The sequence below is a fragment of the Protopterus annectens genome, chromosome 1.part2 (genome assembly GCF_019279795.1).
Source record: "Protopterus annectens isolate FY-2018-M chromosome 1.part2, PAN1.0, whole genome shotgun sequence".
Lineage (NCBI taxonomy): Eukaryota > Metazoa > Chordata > Ceratodontiformes > Protopteridae > Protopterus > Protopterus annectens.
This window is the reverse complement of record NC_056727.1, coordinates 961914087-961937289: the sequence shown is the minus strand read 5'-3', so window position 1 is coordinate 961937289 and position 23203 is coordinate 961914087. Positions and strand designations below refer to the sequence as shown.

The following is a 23203-nucleotide window of genomic DNA, read 5'->3' as shown; positions in this document are numbered from 1 at the left end:
AAGGGCCTCGAGTGCGTGCATTTTGAGATTTAGACTTCTGGCATTGAGCAGCATTACCCTTAGTTTCTTCCCGTTTTTGTTTTCTAGGGTGGTAGGTTTAGAATTTGAGCCTTGTCTAAAAAAAGGCACTATGGGGGTGGCAAGAGCCTTAGCCAATATCCGGAATCCCAGGGGTGACAGGTGCAAGCTGTCCCTTGTGAAGCAGCGTGGCTTGTCAAGCATGTCATCCCAAGCAGACAGACACTGGATCCCCATTGAATGACACCAGAAATTAAGCCAATTGTTAAAGCTGATCATCTTGTCATTATATTGTGGCATCATTCGTGGTGAAGGAAGGATACTGCTCAGGGTCAGGGTCATACCTGCCTGGGCTACATAATCAGAGAGCTCCTCTATGTCTCTTTTCATGTAGTCCAGGGAGGTACGTCTCAGGTCGTTCACACCAGCATGGACAATGACTGTGTCATACTTGTACTTGCCGTGGAGTGACCTGAGTGCTTGTGTTATGTGGCGGATTCTAGCGCCCGTTAGGCAGCTTACCGTGACCTTCTCCTTGTTCAGCCTGGTGAGTGGGACGTCAGTGTGTCTGACTATGGAGTCACCTATGACAAGTGTGTTTGGTGTTGTATTTGGCCTTAAGGGCAGTGACTGCTTTGCACACTGATTTTGTTTTTATGTGTTGTTTGTGTGGTGTCTTGAGTTTGCAGTTGCTTGGGTGTCTGCTTTGGAGGCCTTTGCTGTTTAGGTAAATTTTTACTCAGAGCCTCCGAGTATGTCTTAGTGTGTTTATGTGTTTGATTCAGTGGTGTGGTTGAGTTATGTGAGACTGGTATTGTGGTGTGTGTAGTTGCCTTCTCCTCCTGCCTGGTCTTGTCAGTCCTGAGTTGAGAGAGCTCAGCCTCCAGTTTGGCTAAATAGCTGCATCTCTCCCAAGTGTTAGTGTTATGTGGGAGGAGGAGAGGGTTGTCTGTGTACATAAGGCAATTGTAACATTGCCTCAGAATTCCCAGATTCACCAACTGGGCAGGAGAGGACACCAGCATCTGACCCTTCGACATGCTAGAAAGAATTATGAGTTGGTATGAGACAGAAAAGTAGAGGGCTTAGCAGGGAAGTGGGCACTCCTGGGGGTTTTGCAAGTGAGGGATTTTTATAATATAGGAGTGCTTGACCTGCAAAGAAAATGCTTATAAGACAAGGGATATGCTTTTAAGAAGAGTGGTAATGCTTTCTCGATTTCTTACAGTTTTTCCCCACTGTCCAAGTCATCATTGTTTTCGTTTCTAGCTATAATCTGTACAAAATAATTAATTCAAACTCTGTGTCTGAGTAACATAACTTAAATGCATTTTTAGAATAACTTTACTATCCTTGTCAGTCTAGAAAACTATTTCATATTACTCTGATAGTATGTTTGTGTCTTTTGGCTTTTTCCCGGTTAGGGGTCGCCACAGCGGAGCTCCGGTCCACTAATGATTGGTAGTTGATTTTTATGTGCCGAGTTCCCAGCCCTGACGCACAACCTTCAACGAAGGTACCCCCATTCACGCATGTCTCCACACAGAAGACGCTCTAGCTGAGAATCGAACTGGACAGCGTCTTACTGTGAGGCTACAATGCTACCGCAGCACCACCACTGCATTACTCTTATAGTATATAGTTCCTTGCTATGATTGTGAAAGATTAGAAGTAGACACATATGGTCTATGCCTCTTTTCACTTCTCACCATTAATAAGCTTAAATGCTGTTTGTTTTCTAATTTCATTTAATTTTGTTCCATATACTATCAGAGTACTAGTATATGGAACAAAATTAAATGAAATGAGAAAACAAACAGCATTTAAGCTTATTAATGGTGAGAAGTGAAAAGAGGCATAGTCCATATGTGTCTACTTCTAATCTTTCACAATCATAGCAAGGAACTATTAAAAATCATAGCAGAGGGTTGAAATTTATGTACAAATTCATACTCTTTTCAGAAGGGATATAATGTTGCCCTCTTATGAGCATAACCTGTAAAATTAGGATCCTTGTGATCCTAACATATGCTAAATAACTGTGCTGAATATGATTCTACAGGAACAAATAAAGTTCTAGAGTTCAAATGGTTATTTTGTGAGCTTACAACTTGATTTCTTAAAAAGGCTTGGGTTGTAGTGAGTGAGTAGTTAGAGCACAACTTCTAGGGTTACTAAAGAAGCAAAGAGTTAAAAGTAGAAATTATGTTCTTGTGCCACTATGCATTTTAAATAAGACGTAATATATGCATACTAATTAAGACCTAAATTTGCAGAATGGAGCACATCTGAAATTTAGATTACAATACTATGCCTGCCAAATTGTATAGAGATAAGAATATATACATTTTAGTAACAGAGAGAATGAAACAGCTAGGCCGGTACCCTATAGCATATGGGTACACCCATCATCATTTAATCATGGAGTATAGAGATTTGACAGATGGCTTTCCTTTGAATTGCATAGAAACCAATGGGATACAAGAAAATATAATTTGAAACATATAAAACAGATTACTGAGATAAAATGAGAAAAAATAATGTTTTTTAATGTAAAAAGTAGTCTATATTTTGAATAATTTCTTCAGTAAAGTTAAACAAATTAAAATGTATATGGCTTTAAAATTTCTCTGCATGTCTATATGGGAACCAGGATATATGAGTTTTATGTTTGGCATTATGGTCCACATATGTGCAGCCTGTTGAAATATCTTGCGTATGGCAAGTGTTGTATGGACTGAATAGGAAAAAAATACAGAAACCATACAGGCATGGTAAAGTCACATTTATAGTATAAAAATGTAAATTATGACACACGTGTAATAAAAAAGTTAATAAACAAACTAATAAAAGCAGGTCTGGCATCAGTTGGTTATAAAAGATTTTTGATTCCAAGTTACTCAAGTCTTAATCTAGTTCTTTTGAAAGGAATGTACATTCATAGGCATCTCAAAAAATGCAAAACAAAGCCTGATAAAAGAATGAACACTGTCTACCTCTAAATGTATCCAGAAAATCACTATCTGTAATTCTGCACCTTACCAAACAACTGAAATATTAAACTTACTGACATTGCAAAGCTGTCCTCCCATGCAAAACCATCCACAGAATTTTACACTTGGTATTATGATGAGCAATTGTGCTTCATCTTTTTCATAACCTTCTACAACCTGCAGAGGTAAAAATATTGTACTCTGGCATACGTAACATCACAGCTCTTCATATTTTATACTACTGACACCTGTTTGAATTATTCAATTTTCCAGAGTGCAAGTTGGCCAACGGGGCTAAAAAGATTTATGTGTCTCAAACTACAAAAAGAATAGGCTTAGAATGGACCCCACACCATTTCCAGAAATGGCCTGCTCACGTTCTACTTTCTTTTTGTACTCAGTTCAGAGAACCCTTAGGTCTTGTCTCTCTTTTCTAATTACTGCTGAGAAGTTCCTAAAGTTCTAGTTAAACTTAATGCCCCATATTGCAATACAGGTGCCCTCCTGAAGCCAATTGCACAAACACTAACCATCTACCTACATCTGCTTATCAGTCCGTCCCCTTTGATCATGTTGAGCTTCAAGAAGTCACTCTCTGTCTGGCTCTTCAGCTGAATCAATGAAATGGCAGAAATCAGAGCCATCTCAGATCATATCACAACAGTGGAGCAGACACACTGTGGAAGGCTAAAATCCAAACACCCTGCTAAATGCAAAGCAGTTGAGATTTAAGGCATAGACAGTGACAAAACACATTTCAGGAATGCATTTAATTGTGCTTTTTCATCTTAAATAGTGGCAAGTACCATCTAATGGTGTAGGAAATATAGTTCAAATTGTACTCATTGTCTAAATTGGACTATAAAGCATAGTCATTGTTAGGGTTTCTATCATGTGAGATGCCCAGAATGGAACATGTTTTGCAGAAAAATAGATTTTGCCTGCAAACAAAACCAAATCAATGGGAAGAACTAGGTTTTAATTTATCAACAAAAAATCCAAAAAGTATAACCTAACTACATTAATATATATGAATTACAGACAGCATTGAAAAACAGATGTATGTGCAATATTGCTATATTGTTAAAATACTTCCTGTAGTTTGTTTTACATGAAATTAACACTGTTTCTAGCTATAGTAAAATATGTAGAAACATTATTTGTCAAAATAGGTCCGATGAGAGTGATTCGCTGATATACAAAGGTGATATGCTGTAAATAGATGATAATGCATTGTACTTGACTGGATGTTAGTTACACTGATCTGGGAGAATAAGGCGATAATACAACTGCAAGCCCAGTTGTTATAAGAGATATTATTTAAGTGAAGTGGTAGCAGTTTCTTCCATAGTTTCACAACTGTAACTGGAAGCCTATATTCTCAACACCCATTGCCGGTGAATGTGACCAAATGATTCTGTTAGATTTCAGGCTGATGGACTCTATTACCAGTATGAACAATTGTTAGAAATAGTTTATGAGCAAAGCATAAATCAGTAATGAAATCTGATGGGTGAAACTGAGGCAATGCAGATTTTTAAAGATAAGAAACTGTGCATTTTGTTGTGGTGCTCTGAGAAAATCTAGAACTTCTATTATACATCTGCTGAAGTTTATAAAATAATGGCTAGAAAATAGAATTGAAGAGGAGAGAAGCATACATAAGTGAGATAAGAATGTAGGACGCTGAAGGGGCTAAACTGGCGCCATTTGTTAGGAAATTTCAGCATTGTATAGTCTATTTGGTTTTATAATGATGGTAGTGAGTATATTTTTTACCTGGATACCAAATTTAATTATCTGTAATGCACCTAAGAAGGTTGGCTGATGCTGCCTGTTAGCAGTTAATTTGAGTTCCTTAGCAGCTGATGTAGGGGTAAGTGGTGGGCAACCATGACTGTCAGAAGTATCATTTAAAATGATCCTGGGAGGGAAGGACAGGGACTTAGTTTTTGATACATTGAGGTGTAGACCCATGGAGACTACCAACATTTGTCAGATATGCAGTAATTCTTCAAGTCTGATGCTAAGGGACTCTGGTGAACTTTCAGTCAGGGCAATAGTGGGACAATCAGCATATTGACCTAATTTAAAGCCCACAGAGATGGGTCAAGCCAGCCACCTAAAGAGTGAACAGCAATGGGCCAAGTAGCTGACCCTTCGCTACTCCTGCATTAACCAGTATGGAGATGGAAGTAGTGTTATTCTGATGAACGTCTGGATTTCTATGACTCAGAGCATTTCCAAGCCATCTGAATGCACAGAGAGTGAAGCCATAACCTTCTACATCCTAGAGCAGCTTGATATGGGAGACTGTTTCAATAGCTTTAGGGATATCAAGAAAGACAACTCCAATAAATTTCCCTTGGACAAACTGCTTGAGTATAGTGTACTAGATTGAGAAATGCAGTGCCTGTACCACAGCTATATCTAAATCTATGTTGTGTATGGCAAATAATATTTGAGTTTCTGAGATGATTAAGAAGATGGCAGTGGATTTATTATTCAAGATTTTTTGAAAGGGTAAAAGGATCTCAACTGGTCAATAGTTATATAGAACAAATGAGCAATTAGCCAATTGGAGATGTACAGTGATTGCTAGCTTCTAATATGATACATGCAGCCCTCTTTGATGATCATGGTTGTAGGAGAAAGCTTTAAATGATCAGATGGCAGATTATCAGATACTACTGGATCAGCATGAAGGTTTTTTAGAGTGCCGGAAGACCTCATTACTATAGACAGCATGTACAGAAATGGAACTGAAGCAACTGACTGAGGTGAAGTTATCATCTGGGGACTCTGATATTATTTGCTGAACGCAGTCATGGAAGTGACTGCCAAAGTGTTCTGCAGCATTCACATTATCTTTTAGAGGAAAGTGTATGGAATGTTGTCAATTGGAGTATCTGATATTATTTGCTGAATGCAAATTGGGTTGGGAGATTGACATAATGTTTAAGGTGGTTACCTTCCAGACACAAGGTGCAGCATTTGATTCTCACATGGGATAATTGGCTAGACTTAAAATGGCCCACATGTGCAGTTAGCCTAGTATTAGTTTATGAACCTATGAATGTGACACTGCCCTGGATGGAGACACCAGTAAATTCCACTGCAAAATTGTTTTAAAAGTGTTATTTAGTTGAAAGTGACAATATGACTATTTGTGTTAAGGATAGAGTTCTTAACGTTATTTATCCCAACTTCAAAATTCAGTAAGTGAGCTTTAGGTTTACTTTGATGATAGACAGAACATATATGATCTCTACTAGATATTTTTTTCCTGCAGTGATCCACAGAAGAGATATGGAATAAATGAATAAATTAATATTTTTGAAAAACTGAGTAAGTTTATTTAAGCTTAGTTGTGACTATTAAGGAAAGTCCAAGCAGCTGCATGAAATGTGGAGCCTTAGAATGCTTGGAATTTGCGCTGGTTGATGATTACTTATTTCATCAGTCATGGTGTTAGTGAGCTGGGTGTTGTTAGGACATCTGACAAGGGCAAACCAAGAGTGCTTGGGCAGCCAAAGCCTTTTCTGGTACAAGTGGTTAGAGTGATAATCTGTAACACTCATTTGTCAAGGTCCACTCAATGCCAGTGTCTCATGCAGTTATTAACTCTGAGCTAACATGGTCAAAAGTAAGTGCAACACTTTTGTTAATAATAGTTTCCTCCTTACATGGGGGGATAGAAAATGAAGGGAATATTGACTTTGATGTCAACAATCAAGGACTGATGGTGGGAAGACTAAGAGGTCTGTGTATCACAGACAGAGCAGATGGGATTACCATGATATAAAATACTGACTTTCAGCACCATGAGTCCCGTTGCACCAAAGAATATTATATTCTCGTTGTGAAATTTCCAAATAACTTGTTCTGAGCTAGGTTTCAGTGACAGACAACATATCAGGATGGTAAATATAAAGCTAGTTATATAGAAGATGCAATTTGTTATATATATATATATATATATATATATATATATATATATATATATATATATATATATATTTCTAGCATTAGTCTGAACTTCATTTTTAGCATTTAGTTATATTCCTTGCATAAGTAGTTAGATAACTGGTAGCACTTTGCACTGGGCCCGGGTTTGGATGCACAAAGTATTAATTGCACAGGAAAGTCATGATAATAATAATGTTTAAACCTTCTGATTGTTATAGTTACCGGGTTTCTGTTTTAATGTGAATAACTGTAAGATTTCACTATCTCTGTTTCTGATGGCTAGTAGACTTGATATTTGATGCCAATATTTTATCCATTTTTTACCAATCGTATGTTTAGGATTTGTTTTTACAGTAGGTAGAATAAGTGTCATAGTATAAATGGCATGGTGTATTTATGCATGAGATTGTGAGCTTTAATGTACAATACACAGACCAGTACCCATATAGCTAATAGCAGTAAGTGAATCCACTGTTGATTTGGAAGTCATTTGTCGGTCAGTATGTTTATGAGTGTGACTGGCTACCTTGTTCTGGGAGTGGATAGCACTGTTAAATATAGCAACCTAGCTTGGAGTGGCAAGGGTAGATGGAACCCCTTGCACTGAGATGTCCACTACCTCTTAGCTGGGACATAATATATAAACATATTGATTTTGTTTCATCAGAGTGATGCTGCAAAAATAGTTCAAGTATTGGTTTCTGCAAAATATGCAGTTTGAAATGTCTTGATTAGTCAGCACTTTTCTTGCATGAGAGATTCATACTGATACAGTATGCTGTGTCTATGTGTATACTACTTTACTGTGCATAAGCTATATTAAGACTTATTATTTGTTTTGTAGTAGCAGGAAGAATTCTTAACTTTTCTCTAACTTTTATACATGTAGAAGTCACACATATGTTAGTATACCTGCAAACCAAGCTGCTTAATTAGGTTAGTGTCTATGTTTCAATATGTAGTTTATGAGATTGTTCTGCTGGCAGAATAACCATTGAGAGAAATGACTAATTAGGCTGAAGGATATATATGTCATTTACTGTTTGTGTTATACTTCTTTGTAGTACGTGTCTGCCTTGCAGCCTTCTGTTACTGTTGTATTTTTCTTCATTTACAGGTGCAAGTTCTGCCGGAATCTGGCCCCGGAATGGAAAAGGGTGGCAGCAGCACTAAAGGTAACAACATACATTCCCATCATTATGCCAGATACAAAGGATATTGTTTAGGTCTTATAATCACCTACTACACCTAGGCCAAAGAGAAAATTCTGTAATCATGCAGAACTATGCAAACACATGACAATTACTGAATTCATGTGGATTTTGACAATACAACACAGTGGCTACATCTCAGCTGCAAACATAAATACAGACATGTAGACATATATGTTCCAATACAAGCTACATGTATGCATATCTGAAGCTTGTGTGTACCCCCTCACAAACTCAATATGCCTCATCACTTAGCTTCTACCAATGGTGGCTGCTACAAAAAAGGGGCAAATACTCTACCTTTCCTGTTGAAGATGCACTAGAACCTATAATTTCTTTAGTGGTAAGAAGAGAACTGCCTTCTGTCTCATTAATATTTCGTCCTAATGACCTTGTGTTCTTTCACAGGTAGTAATACACTATAGTAGTCTATAGCTGAGAGTAACAGACCTGAAGTACATGTTGTTACAAATGATTGCAGATGATATGAACATAGTATATTTATTCTGACTGAATAACCAGAGTAGTAGTTGAGGGAAAAACTGTGGAAGTGGTCTTCCTACATTTTATCAAGTATAGAAAGTGTCAGTTAAATGTTTAAGAATGCAACAGTTCATTCCTATGGTAGGAGAATTACACATATAACAATATTATTAGTAAGACTGACAACCTCTATACTGACTTTCAAATTTTATAAGTAATTCTTCTGAATGACAACATAATCCTCAAAACAGATCACTTCTGGAATGTAAGTTATACATAAATTCCATTCTTGCCAAAGAAGGGGTTGTTGTGATCTGTCAGAAAAGATTCTTATTAGCTCACTGATCATAATCAACTTGTCATGTGTTTAAGATAAGTATAGCAAGACATTCAGCTTGAAAGTATACTAAAGAGAAGACTGAGAAACAAAACTTGGTATCCATGTTACAAACACACAACAAATGAGCTATGATTGAAGAGACCAGATCAAATTTCTTTGTAGCAGGTGAAGCTCTAGCCTCCTTGATGTACTACTGGTTATAGAAGCGGAAAAAAGTGTAGATCCTACAAACACACACACACACACACACACACACACACACACACACACACACACACACACACACACACACGAGCAAGTGTGGCATGTGGCAGTGTGAGTTGTATAATGGCTTTAAAAGCCATGTTAGCTTCTCAGCTCTATTCTATGATATCTGCTGTTTGTGCTCTAATGTGCTGCTAGGCCTTAACAGCATAGAAAGGTGCTTAAAGTTGATTTTTTTCCCCATATTTTCCCAGTGCTCCATACCCAACAGGTATCTTATACAGGCTTACAATGTTTTTTAAAAAAATATTTCTGAATGACAATTTAAGTTCTAATTGGGATATAGCTCATTCTAAAAATTCCAGTATATTTGATTTATTATTAATCTCAAATGCTATAATATTCTTGCCAAACTAGTTTAATCTTTTATACCCGTATATCTGTTTTATTTTAACACAGAACCTACAGTTATTAAGCATACTTTCTGGTGTTCTAAAATGTAAAAAAAGTTAGGAAATTATGATTAATATTCCCATCAACAATAAAATTATCAATGCAGAACATAAATGGTATACCTTTACCTTAAAAATCTAATCCAGACAATAGTTTCATTTGAAACATTTTTGTAGTTATTGTCACGTCTTCATTGCTAAAATATTATGAGGTAAAGAACTGGCTTGTGAGAAGTAATGTGTTATATAATAATGGGAAAAATCTTCATAGACATTATTTACATCACTTAAACTTTCTCAAAACATCTGTAAAATACCAAAATAAGTCCTCTAGTTTATGAACTCTACTACAAAAATTACAGTAAAGCTATGGTCAGTTTTTTTTTCAAATTTTTTTTTTTATTTTTCAAATACATTTGAATGAATTCCGTAGTATTTATACATAACATCTTAAATAACTATGTGCAGTATTTATATTAGCCTGGCACTATAACAGAGCTTAATGTATACAGTTACTTTATAAGTATGTCCAATCCATTATCAGAGTGTCTGATCAATTATTGTGTAGTGTCAATCAACAATAAGACTTTTCCCCAAGGGTTATTGATAAATGGCTTTGGATAAATTCTTAGTTCTTTAATTTAATAATGCTGTGGTCTTCAGTAGGTTGTAGAAGTGTTCCAAAGTTGGTATTGTGTTTGTATTCCATCTTCCTGTTATACACTTCCTTGAAATTGCAAGTATAGTCCATACTAGATACATGTTTGACCTATTCAAATGAGGACCTTTGTTCACATTTAATAATACAAGAGCTTTAGTTAAATAAAATGATTCATTAAATAAAGCTGGCAGAATAATAATACCATTCCAAAATGGCTTAATTTTAACATAAAGAGAATGCGGTTCCAGTCTGCATTGTGTACTTGCTCACATCCTCAGCACATTGGAATAACTAATTTTACTGATTCTATCTGGGGTTAAGAATGCTCTGTGCAAGCATTTCCAATTAAAAACTTTCCCATATTGTGTAGAGGATGTATATTTTATCGATAATAAGATATATGTTTTAATATCTTCAGATAACTGTATTGAATGTCCTTTTGTTACATATTTCCAATATGAGGTTTTGGGTGTTGTTTTATAGTTTATCAATATTTTGTAAAATTTTGAAATACTGTTTCCCATGTGAAAGTCATTATATATGATTTCATATATGTATTTCATAAATTTAGGTATTTCTTTAAATGAAGAATTGTTAATTATTCTACTTAAATCTTGCAAATATGACAGAATAGTTTGTAAAGTTAGCCAGTCCTGTTGTGGAATTTTTTGCATTGTTTTTATTACTTGCATATCTAAAACTTTTAGTTCATTGATACATTGGAGCCAACAAACAAATCATTTCTGTTCCCAGGAATTAATAATTTCTCTATATATTTTATGTGGAAAGTTCTTTGTGATTATAAATGGTGTTAAAAGATCAAACTAGATTTTTAGATCTATATTTGCATTAATAATTGTCCTAAATGAGTCAATGTAATAATTAATCGTATGAGTTTTAATGGGTTTAGTTATGTTATATTGCATACTAATACATATGTGCCATGGCAAATTGTTTTTATCTTTTATTTCAAATTTTTTTTGTAAATCAAATTCATTTATTGATATTACAGTTAGTAATTCTTTCCAATTTGCAGAGTAATTTGGACTTATCCAATCTGAGATTGTTTTAGATATTGATGCTTTTATATATGTTTCTATATCAGGAAAGTTTAATCCTCCCTGTTTCCATGGTCTGATATGATGCATTAAAACTATTCTGTTTCTTTTGGGAAACCATAAAAATTTTATTAGGCATGAATTTATTTCTTTAAGTATATTCCTTTCTGGTAACAGTTGTATTGCCAAGGCTATATATAGGATCTTGGGCAGTAAAACCATTTTTGTTAACTGTAGTCTATCTTCAAATGCTGATACTATTTTGTTCCATTTTTCCACAGAGATTTTAATTGTATTGATGATATTATTGTAGTTTTTTAGACTAATTCATTATTATCCTTGCACAACTCAATTCCTAGATATTTTAAGGTAGATTCTTGTTTCCCTATGATGTGATCCCCCTTAGTCTGCAGTTTTTTTTTTATTTAAAAATAAAAAAATTTATTTTGATTTATTGAAATGGAGTCCTGAAGTCATGTGAAATTTGTCAATTAATATAACTAATTCTTCTGTCTCTTTTGTATTATATAATTTTAGTAATATGTCATCAGCAAATAGCATTACTTTAGAATTGTATTGTTCATAAACATCTATTCATTTGATTTTTATATTGTTACAAATTGAATCTGCCAATATTTCAATAGCCAGAGCAAATAGAATTAGTGACATGGGACATCCTTGTTTAGTGCCTTTTGTCATACGTATAGATTCAGAGGTAAAAGGACCTAACTTGACATTATTTGTGTATGTATATATATATATTCTTTAGGAGATTAACAAAGGATTCAGGAAATTCAAATAGCATTCGCATTTTGAATAAATAGTCCCAATTTAGGGAATCAAAGGCTTTCTCTATATCTAAGCCAATTATGAGTGTTTATTTTCTTTATTAACATAATCTATAAGAGTAACCAAAATAAATCCACAAGTATCCAGGCTGCAAAACAATTCCAATAATAATGATGACGAAGCCAGTCAAAAGGCTGAAACACAATTTTAATCTTGAAATCTTAAAAGTAACAAATCCACTTGGTTAAGCGCTTTTGTCTACATTAAGACATCCTCAAAACCAAGACAAATAGTAAAAAACAAATTTAAATACAATGCAAAGACACACCCATATAAAAACCTCCAATAAAACCTGTCAAGCAATTAAACATACCAAACAGAAATAAAGCAACAGTAACTAAATGTTGCAGCCACAATACCAAATGTAATAGATGCTTCATATACTTTAAAGTGTAAGTGAACATTTTTTCAACTCACTTGAAATCAAAATATATTCATTTAACCCTTGTGGGTTTGTTGCATCTAACCTAATCTGCTACAACATTTCTCTATGCAATAAGATGTTCTTCCCATCTCCTGAAAATGATGTTGTTGTAGTTTGTTCAAGTATCAAAAAAACAAACTTATTGAAGTTTTGACAGCACATGACATGCCTTGCCAGTGCACTTCTGTTGTCCCCCTTTTTTATGCTGTATACATGCTGATATATTCAGTGTTTCAAACTATTCTTAGTCTTACCTACATAAAACGTGCTGCATGTGCAACACATAGCAAGATAAATAATTTTTTCAGCTCTACAATTTAAACATTTTACTGTGTCCCAATGGTTAATAATGTTCAAAACTCCATTGTCCTCTTTCACATTAATGTAGGAATAATATGCACACTGGTGACATTTCCTAGTCGTAGGGACACCCCTACTCATACTTCTTTCCAACATCATCTTAACATTCTGCCTGTTTTTGTATGTAAAAAATGGTGGTGATTTAAATAAATGACAAATGTTACTATCAACTTGCAATAACATCCAGTTTTTATTAATAATCTTTTCAATAGCCTTAATATCAGTTGTGTAATGCAATACCATATTTGTATTCGGTGAAAATGCCCTGGTCATTTTGTTTTCCATTGTATTAACTGTGCTTGCACCCCATGTTTTATGATTGGCGAATATTTATCCTGTCTCCCAACCCAAACTTCATCAATAATTTTCTCCAATAAATCTATAGGGTATCCCCTGTCAATAAACATTTTTTAATTACTGAAAATTCTTCTAAATAGTCAGAAGAATCAGAAGTGAGAAGTGAGGCTCGAATTAGCTGACTCTTAACTACCCCTTTTTTCTGATAAATGGGGTGGCAGCTCGTATAATGCAAATATGTGTTACAAAATGTAGGTTTCCTAAAATTTCTGGTGGTAAGAGTAGCATCACCTTTGTTAAAAAATAAAATATCTAAATAGCTCATCACTTTCACATCCTGTTTATTTGAAAACTTCAAACAATCAGAACTACTTTGCATTAAATTAAAAAAAACATTTCTAATTGTTCTCTAGTGTCTGTCCACAGAAAAAATAAATCGTCCAAAAATCTAAAATAGACCAGGCAAAACCTATATAGTGGGGATTTGAACAAAATGTTCAGTTCCCACCATAAAATAAATGTGTTCGCAAACAGGGGGGGGGGGTGCACGCAGTGCCCATTGCACCCCCCTGGTTCTGTTTGTAAAATTCACCTTCAAATGTCAAGAAATTAACTCTTAGCACCAATTCCATAAATATTTATCTTCTTTATTTATCTTCTTTAAAGTTGAAAGTATCTACAAGATGAAATGATTCTACCCACTTGTTTAAAGCTTTTGATACAGCAGATGTACGCAGTGGTCTTTTATTTGTAGTTTCAGAAATATGAAATATATAGTTAAAATCTCCTCCTAATATTAAGTTGCCTTTATAATTATTGGAAAGGAAATCCAAGTGTTTTCTAACAGTTTATGTTCCAATGCCTGGACACCAGTAGAGATTGGCTAGGGTCTTTATTAATAATGTCATAAGGCCTTCTTTATCTTCATACTTATAAATGATTTCTGGGTTAATCACATTTGTTTTCCATAAAATTGTTACCCCTTTTGTCTTTCTCTTATAAGTGGATTGCACCAATATCATATATTCCTTAGGATTCCATTTGTAATTGTCATTTGTTTTAAAATGAGTTTCTTTAAGGAAGACAATTTGTACTTTGTTCAATTTTAAATATTTCAGTAGATTTGATCTCTTGCTAGGATTGTTTAAGCCATTGGTATTTAAAGATAATAAAGTTAAATCCATCTTAGGTTATTTAGACTATGTATTTTTTGTTTTATTGTGACTATTAAACATTTTCCTCTGATAACTATAAAGTATATGTTTGAGCTTTTAAAGGAAATTATCAGTTTTATACTTTGAGCGATTACCAATAAAGTAATGTTTTGGTCAGGCATACTAAACATGTTTTTGTAAAATAACAAATTTTAATTAATAAATGTTAACAAAATTAAGATCCACACTAGCCATGGAATGAAAATTATTCCTAATCAAATGGATAAACCTAAATCCATCAGATTATCACTCATACTTTGACAATCCAGAACATCTGAGCTCCATAAATTAAATTATCATATGGAGAATATTTGTAAAAGGAATAAGCAATATTTATATTATTTTGAACAGATATAGTACTATTGTAGATTAGACATAATTCTAATACAATATAAATGTCTACTTATTGTATAAGCAATTAATATTTACATGAAAGATAGATGACAAGCAATTCAATCATAGTAAAGTAGGATGTATTATATATAAAACCTCAGTAAAAGATTATAGCAGACAGTTATTCAACATATTCACCCTTATTGATGAAATCTTTCAAAACATATTACTTAATATAAATAGATGGTAATAATATTTATACCTAATGTTTATAATACAGTGTATTTTACTGACTATATCCAAAGTTATATTTCATTTTTGCCCACATTTAAGTAATCACTTTGTATGTTGCTAACTTACTGAAAGCATCAATTTTGTTTTATGTGAACATTGATGAAAGTTAGTACATTTTAATTATCAGTGCAATACCTCCTATTTCCTTCACATAAGGATTTTCATATCTGTCATTTCTTATTATAAAATGAGTGAAATTATAGGTTAAAAACAACAAATTCACTTATTGCAATTAATGATTAAAGTTCCCTTTCCATATTCATAAATTGCCATTTTATGGCATATACTGAAAGCTTTTAGATTTAAATGGCACCATTCTATTTTGTATAAACAGCAAATGTTAAACTGAGTGATTATTGTCAATTTAATACTATTTGTTCAGAATGTGATTGTTACATTCTGTGACATTCCTAGTTCAGGCTTCTATTGTTTCCCTTGAACAACTTGTCAGTTTGATGTCATGTATAAAACATTAGTTACCTTGGTAACAGCTTAAGTATTATGTATGGTCAAGATGTGTTACAAAACCACAATTCAAGCTAAAGCAATTATATGACTTGTTATGCACATTTACTTTTATGAGAAAATCATCATGCTCCCCCTTGATGTTCAATATAGTGTATGTCATTTATGACAAATTAAAACAGCAGTGTTATTATACACAAGCCCATGTTATTAAACCGAGTGCCTATTGTCAATTTAATACTATTTGTTGAGAATATGGTTGTTACAGTCTGTGACATTTCAAGTTCAGGCTTCTATTGTTTCTCTTGAACAACTTTGTCAGTTTGATGTCACATATAAACATTAGTTACCTTGGTAACCACTTAAGTATTATATATGGTCAAGATGGGTTACAAAAACAATTCAAGTTAAAGGAATTACATGACGTGTTATGCATATTTACTTATATAAGAAAATCATCATGCTTCCCCTTGATTTTCAATGTAGTAAATGTCATTTATGACAATTTAAGACAGTAGTGTTATTATACACAAACCCATGTTATTAAATCCTGTCTTTAATATCTAAATTCAGCAGACTGCTTCATCGTATATGACGATTATATATTTTATGTCTAGATTTACTAAAATCATACATTACATAACTATTGTGTGTGTGTGTGTGTGTGTGTGTGTGTGTGTTTGTGTATGTGTGTGTTTTTTGGCTTTTGCTTAGTTATTTGAGAAACCACAAGCTGTAATGCTTATTCTTATTATTAGCTCCTTCCATGCATGTTTATACAGTCCATAGACTTTAAATTATGAGACCCTTCTACTTTCTTATTTGTTATATTTCCATCCTTACATACACACATATCAGTACTTCAAGTATGGACAACAATACCTATCCAGTTTTGCCAGAATACCATTCACTAGTTCATGTGGTGTGTTTCCAGGCTGTTCTTAAAATATCCAAACCAAAATTTGTCCTGTTCCATTTTACCAGCCTGTTCCATGCAGTGGCCACTCTGCCAGTGAACCAATCAACACAACTTCCATTCCCACAGATATTTCCACGCAGGAAATCTGATGACTCTCTAGTACTTCCTGGCAACCCCAAACACTCCTAGAATCAGCTATCCCCATATGCCCAACACGTCCGAGCAAACTCACCTCCCAGACCACTGCAAAGGGCTCTGCACAAGACCAAGTTCTCTTAGTCTTTCACAATAACTCAGACTTCCACTCTTATGTAAGTCTAATGTGTTTGGACCAAAATACATTTTAAATATAAGATTGCTCTTATTATTTATTTATTTATTTTTATTAAGAATCAACTTAATGGGCGGCCACGGTGGTGCAGTGGTTAGCATTGCTGCCACACAGCAAGAGGTTCTCCGGTTCGATCCTCGGCTGGGGTGCCTTCTGTGCGGAGTCTGCATGTCCTCCCTGTGGTCGCTGGTTTCCTCCGGTGCTCCGTTTCCCACATCCCAAAGACATGCTGCAGGTGGATTGGACACTCTAAATTGGCCCTAGGTGTGCGTGTGAGTGTGCCTTCTGTGGAAGGTTGGGCGCCGGGCTGGCAACTCGACACCGTAAAACTCCACTGCCATTCAATGTGCGGACAAGGTGATCCGCTGTGGCGACCCCTAACCGGGAAAAAGCCGAAAGAAGAAGAAGATTAAGAATCAACTTAATGAGCTAAATGAAGTGTTGGGAGACCATCAATATGTGATTGTGTGGTTTAAAACAGCCCTTTTATTATATTTATTTATTTTTTTTAAACCAAAAACATTGCTGAGAATCATCTCGGAGGCTCCTAAGAGCCGTTAAGCATTATCATCACTCTGTCTTTATTACCATATCAACCTGGAGGCATCTGTTTCTGTTAGTGTGTCTGTGTACTGCATACCAGAGGCTCGTGATGCATCTGAAGCAAAGCATCACTTCGATGCAACTTCAAGCCTAAATTCCCTCCTTTTCAGTGAGGCAACAGCCAGGAAAAGAACGGAGAGCAAACAGTTAAAAAAAAAAAAAAACTCCCAACAAGCTGCCACAACAACAGATAACACATTCTTCCAGCCTTCCCACCTCTCTCTCAGCAGATGTATAAACAAACTATTCTCTACCAAAATACCCTAAATCACAGTTTTATCCACCCCTTCCCCCGGATCCAGGCTAAAACACCAAATGTCTCTTTCTAATACACAAGCATCAGTAAACCTTGATCACAAGCTGCAACCCACAGCTTCCTGGAGACGAAAATGGCAACATACAACAGCTGCCAGACACAGCTGCATCCACACACACACACCATGTCAGGCTTAATCAAACAGCACTCAAAGCTATGATACCTGCCATAATTGATATTAACTATGTCTAGCCAGAATAATAATGACATTTGTACTAGCTGCCAGACACAGCTGCATCCACGCACACCATATCAGGATTGATCAAGCAGCACTCGAAGCTATGATACCTGTCGTAATTTATATTAACTATGTTTAGACAGAATAATAATGACATGTGTACTAGCTGCCAGAGACAGCTGCATCCACACACACCATATCAGGATTGATCAAACAGCACTTGTAGCTGTAATGCCTGCCATAATTGATATTAACTATATTTAAGCAGAATAATGATGACATTTGTACTAAGAGCTTGCTACTATTATTCAACCAGGATATACATATCATTTCTAAATCATACTTTAATTGAAGAAGGCATTAGTCTCCAGGACAGCATTTTTTTTTCAAAACACTCTACTGTTACTGTTATTATACATAATGTTAATTTGTTACATTTGAGTCTGAACTCAGATGAATGGTACCTTGTTGAATTAGTTAATTAATTACTTAAATTATTATAAGTAAAATCAATGAAAAACGAACAAGATAAGTATTCACTCAGTTCAAGTAGGGGAATAGAAACTTCTATGTTTGTATTACATGTTGCTTTGTTTGGCTTATAGTAATGTCTTTCAGCTTTTCCTGGTTAAGGGTCACCAGAGTGGAACTCTGGTCCGCTAATGATTGGCAGTGGATTTTTATGGTGCTGAGTTGCCAGCCTGATGCCCAACCTTCAAAGAAGACACACCCATTCATGCACGCACCTTCCTGCATGTATAAACATTAGTTACCTTGGTAACCACTTAAGTATTATATATGGTCAAGATGGGTTACAAAAACAATTCAAGTTAAAGGAATTACATGACGTGTTATGCATATTTACTTATATAAGAAAATCATCATGCTTCCCCTTGATTTTCAATGTAGTAAATGTCATTTATGACAATTTAAGACAGTAGTGTTATTATACACAAACCCATGTTATTAAATCCTGTCTTTAATATCTAAATTCAGCAGACTGCTTCATCGTATATGACGATTATATATTTTATGTCTAGATTTACTAAAATCATACATTACATAACTATTGTGTGTGTGTGTGTGTGTGTGTGTGTGTGTGTGTGTGTGTGTGTGTGTGTGTGTGTGTGTGTGTTTGTGTATGTGTGTGTTTTTTGGCTTTTGCTTAGTTATTTGAGAAACCACAAGCTGTAATGCTTATTCTTATTATTAGCTCCTTCCATGCATGTTTATACAGTCCATAGACTTTAAATTATGAGACCCTTCTACTTTCTTATTTGTTATATTTCCATCCTTACATACACACATATCAGTACTTCAAGTATGGACAACAATACCTATCCAGTTTTGCCAGAATACCATTCACTAGTTCATGTGGTGTGTTTCCAGGCTGTTCTTAAAATATCCAAACCAAAATTTGTCCTGTTCCATTTTACCAGCCTGTTCCATGCAGTGGCCACTCTGCCAGTGAACCAATCAACACAACTTCCATTCCCACAGATATTTCCACGCAGGAAATCTGATGACTCTCTAGTACTTCCTGGCAACCCCAAACACTCCTAGAATCAGCTATCCCCATATGCCCAACACGTCCGAGCAAACTCACCTCCCAGACCACTGCAAAGGGCTCTGCACAAGACCAAGTTCTCTTAGTCTTTCACAATAACTCAGACTTCCACTCTTATGTAAGTCTAATGTGTTTGGACCAAAATACATTTTAAATATAAGATTGCTCTTATTATTTATTTATTTATTTTTATTAAGAATCAACTTAATGAGCTAAATGAAGTGTTGGGAGACCATCAATATGTGATTGTGTGGTTTAAAACAGCCCTTTTATTATATTTATTTATTTTTTTTAAACCAAAAACATTGCTGAGAATCATCTCGGAGGCTCCTAAGAGCCGTTAAGCATTATCATCACTCTGTCTTCGTTACCATATCAACCTGGAGGCATCTGTTTCTGTTAGTGTGTCTGTGTACTGCATACCAGAGGCTCGTGATGCATCTGAAGCAAAGCTTCACTTCACTGCAACTTCAAGCCTAAATTCCTTCCTTTTCAGTGAGGCAACAGCCAGGAAAAGAACGGAGAGCAAACAGTTAAAAAAAAAAAAAAACTCCCAACAAGCTGCCACAACAAGAGATAACACATTCTTCCAGCCTTCCCACCTCTCTCTCAGCAGATGTATAAACAAACTATTCTCTGCCAAAATATCCTAAATCACAGTTTTATCCACCCCTTCCCCCGGATCCAGGCTAAAACACCAAATGTCTCTTTCTAATACACAAGCATCAATAAACCTTGATCACAAGCTGCAACCCACAGCTTCCTGGAGACGAAAATGGCAACATACAACAGCTGCCAGACACAGCTGCATCCACACACACACCATGTCAGGCTTAATCAAACAGCACTCAAAGCTATGATACCTGCCATAATTGATATTAACTATGTTTAGCCAGAATTATAATGACATTTGTACTAGCTGCCAGACACAGCTGCATCCACGCACACCATATCAGGATTGATCAAGCAGCACTCGAAGCTATGATACCTGTCATAATTTATATTAACTATGTGTAGACAGAATAATAATGACATGTGTACTAGCTGCCAGAGACAGCTGCATCCACACACACCATATCAGGATTGATCAAACAGCACTTGTAGCTGTAATGCCTGCCATAATTGATATTAACTATATTTAAGCAGAATAATGATGACATCTGTACTAAGAGCTTGCTACTATTATTCAACCAGGATATACATATCATTTCTAAATCATACTTTAATTGAAGAAGGCATTAGTCTCCAGGACAGCATTTTTTTTTCAAAACACTCTACTGTTACTGTTATTATACATAATGTTAATTTGTTACATTTGAGTCTGAACTCAGATGAATGGTACCTTGTTGAATTAGTTAATTAATTACTTAAATTATTATAAGTAAAATCAATGAAAAACGAACAAGATAAGTATTCACTGAGTTCAAGTAGGGAAATAGAAACTTCTATGTTTGTATTATATGTTGCTTTGTTTGGCTTATAGTAATGTCTTTCAGCTTTTCCTGGTTAAGGGTCACCAGAGTGGAACTCTGGTCCGCTAATGATTGGCAGTGGATTTTTATGGTGCTGAGTTGCCAGCCTGATGCCCAACCTTCAAAGAAGACACACCCATTCATGCACGCACCTACCTGCATGTCTTTAATGTCACTCGACCGTGGGGAGGGCATGCAGGCTCCACACAGAAGGTGCTCCAGCTCAGAATCGAACGAGAGAACCTCTTGCTGTGAGGCAACAACGCTAACCGCTGCACCATCACGGCTTTAAATAGTAACCCATCTTGACCTACCTTTGTTTGTGAAGAATTACTGGACTCTGGACATTCTGAATAAATCATTACTGTTACTCAGTTGTTTAAGAAACCCTCCTTTTTTGAAAAATAAAAACAGATGACAAGTGACGTACCATATCAGTTGATACTTTGAGAAATGTAGTTAAGAGTTATTTTTTTGGGACAGCTATCTTGGAATCAGTTTTTTGTTTCTTCTTTCTAGCATCAGTCCAAAGATTTTTCTTTTATTCTTTTAAGAGTAGGGGCCATCCATTCCATTTCTTTTGGGATAGACACTATGTTGTTGTTTTTGATGAATATAGTAGCTTCTTCTAAGTCATTAAATGTTCTCATCTCATTGGCAAAAAGTATTTTTATCTTGGCTGTAAAGGCCAGCTGTGCTTTAATGTTGTTTTTTTTCAACAGTTTTATTATTGGCCAGACTTTTTTCCTTTGTTCTAGTATTCTGGAAGAATAATCATTGTCAAATTATCAGGCTTTGATTGTATTTTATGGGTGATTTTCTCCAAGCAGATTTTAATAATAGTTAATTGCCCAGAAATGAAAGAAATTTTATAACTGTGGATCTAGGTGGAGTATTTGTTGAGTTAGAAGCAGGTTTCCTCAGTGCTCTATGTGCCATTTTAATTCCAAATGAAAGTCCCTCTTTCAAGTCTAAAAAATCAGGAATCCAGGTTGTTAATGAAATAATGTCTTCTCCTTCAGTGTTTTCAGGCAGACCAAAGATCCTTATATTGTTTCTCCTTTCCCTGTTTTCTAAGTCGTCTATTTTGTTAAGCAGCCATGTATTCTGTTTAAGCAGAAATTATTTTTGGAATTCTTCCTCTTTGAGTCTTCCTTCAATGTCATTTAGAGAAGTCTCTATATTTGTTATTTTTGTATGGTGTTGCTGTAATAGTTCCTTAAGAGTATCAGTCTGTTTTTGAGAATTTAATTTGAGGTTTTCTAAGTCATTTGTAAAGCCATCTATCTTCAAAGATAGTTCCTGTAAGGTAGCTGTCATCAATTGCAGTTCTTTTTTCAAAGCAGCATCTGGATGAGAATTCCTTGAGTTGTTCATATTCAGTGAATCAATATATCTCAAAGTTATTTGACAGGCAAATTTTTGTATATCTCCACCAAAATTCATATTTATGTAGTTTAGTAATTTATCTGTAGATTTCTGATGTTTTAAACTTGAAAATAATAAAGTTTTCCTATATTATTATACTAGTTTATGGAGCTCTCAAAATATGAAGAGTTGTATAAAAGGTTGGACACTAAGGAGGGAGAAAAGGACCTGTACCGATTGGCTAGACAGAGGGACCGAGCTAGTAAAGATGTGCAGCAGGTAAAGGTGATAAAGGAAACATACTCACAAGTGAGGCGAGTGTGTTGAGCAGAAGGAAAGAGTACTTTGAGGGGTTGATGAATGAAGAGAATGAGAGAGAGAGAGAGAGAGAGAGAAGGCTGGATGATGTGTGGATAGTGAATCATGAAGTGCAGTGTATTAGCAAGGAAGAAGTAAGGATAGCTATGAAGAGGATGAAGAACAGAAAGGCTGTTGGTCCAGATGACATACCTGTGGAAGCATGGAGGTGTTTAGGTGAAATGGCAGTGGAGTTTTTAACTAGATTGTTTAATGAAATTTTGGAAAGTGAGAGGATGCCTGAGGAATGGAGAAAAAGTGTTTTGGTACCAATTTTTAAGAATAAGGGTGATGTGCAGAGCTGTAGTAACTACAGAGGGATTAAACTGATCAGTCACAGCATGAAGTTATAGGAAAGAGTAGTGGAAGCTAGGTTAAGAAGGGAGGTGATGATTAGTGATCAGCAGTATGGTTTCATGCCAGGAAAGAGCACTATAGATGCGATGTTTGCCCTGAGAGTGTTGATG

General features: G+C 35.2%; 1 protein-coding gene across 1 annotated transcript in view; it reads left to right on the top strand.

The window, feature by feature from the left end:
* Nucleotides 1-23203, top strand: part of LOC122792425 (protein disulfide-isomerase A6-like) — a 907246-nt gene that overhangs the window by 132713 nt on the left and 751330 nt on the right. The window contains exon 3 of the mRNA XM_044060214.1: nucleotides 8098-8155. Within this exon, the coding sequence (XP_043916149.1) occupies nucleotides 8098-8155 (58 nt within the window). The remainder of the gene's footprint in view (nucleotides 1-8097; nucleotides 8156-23203) is intronic.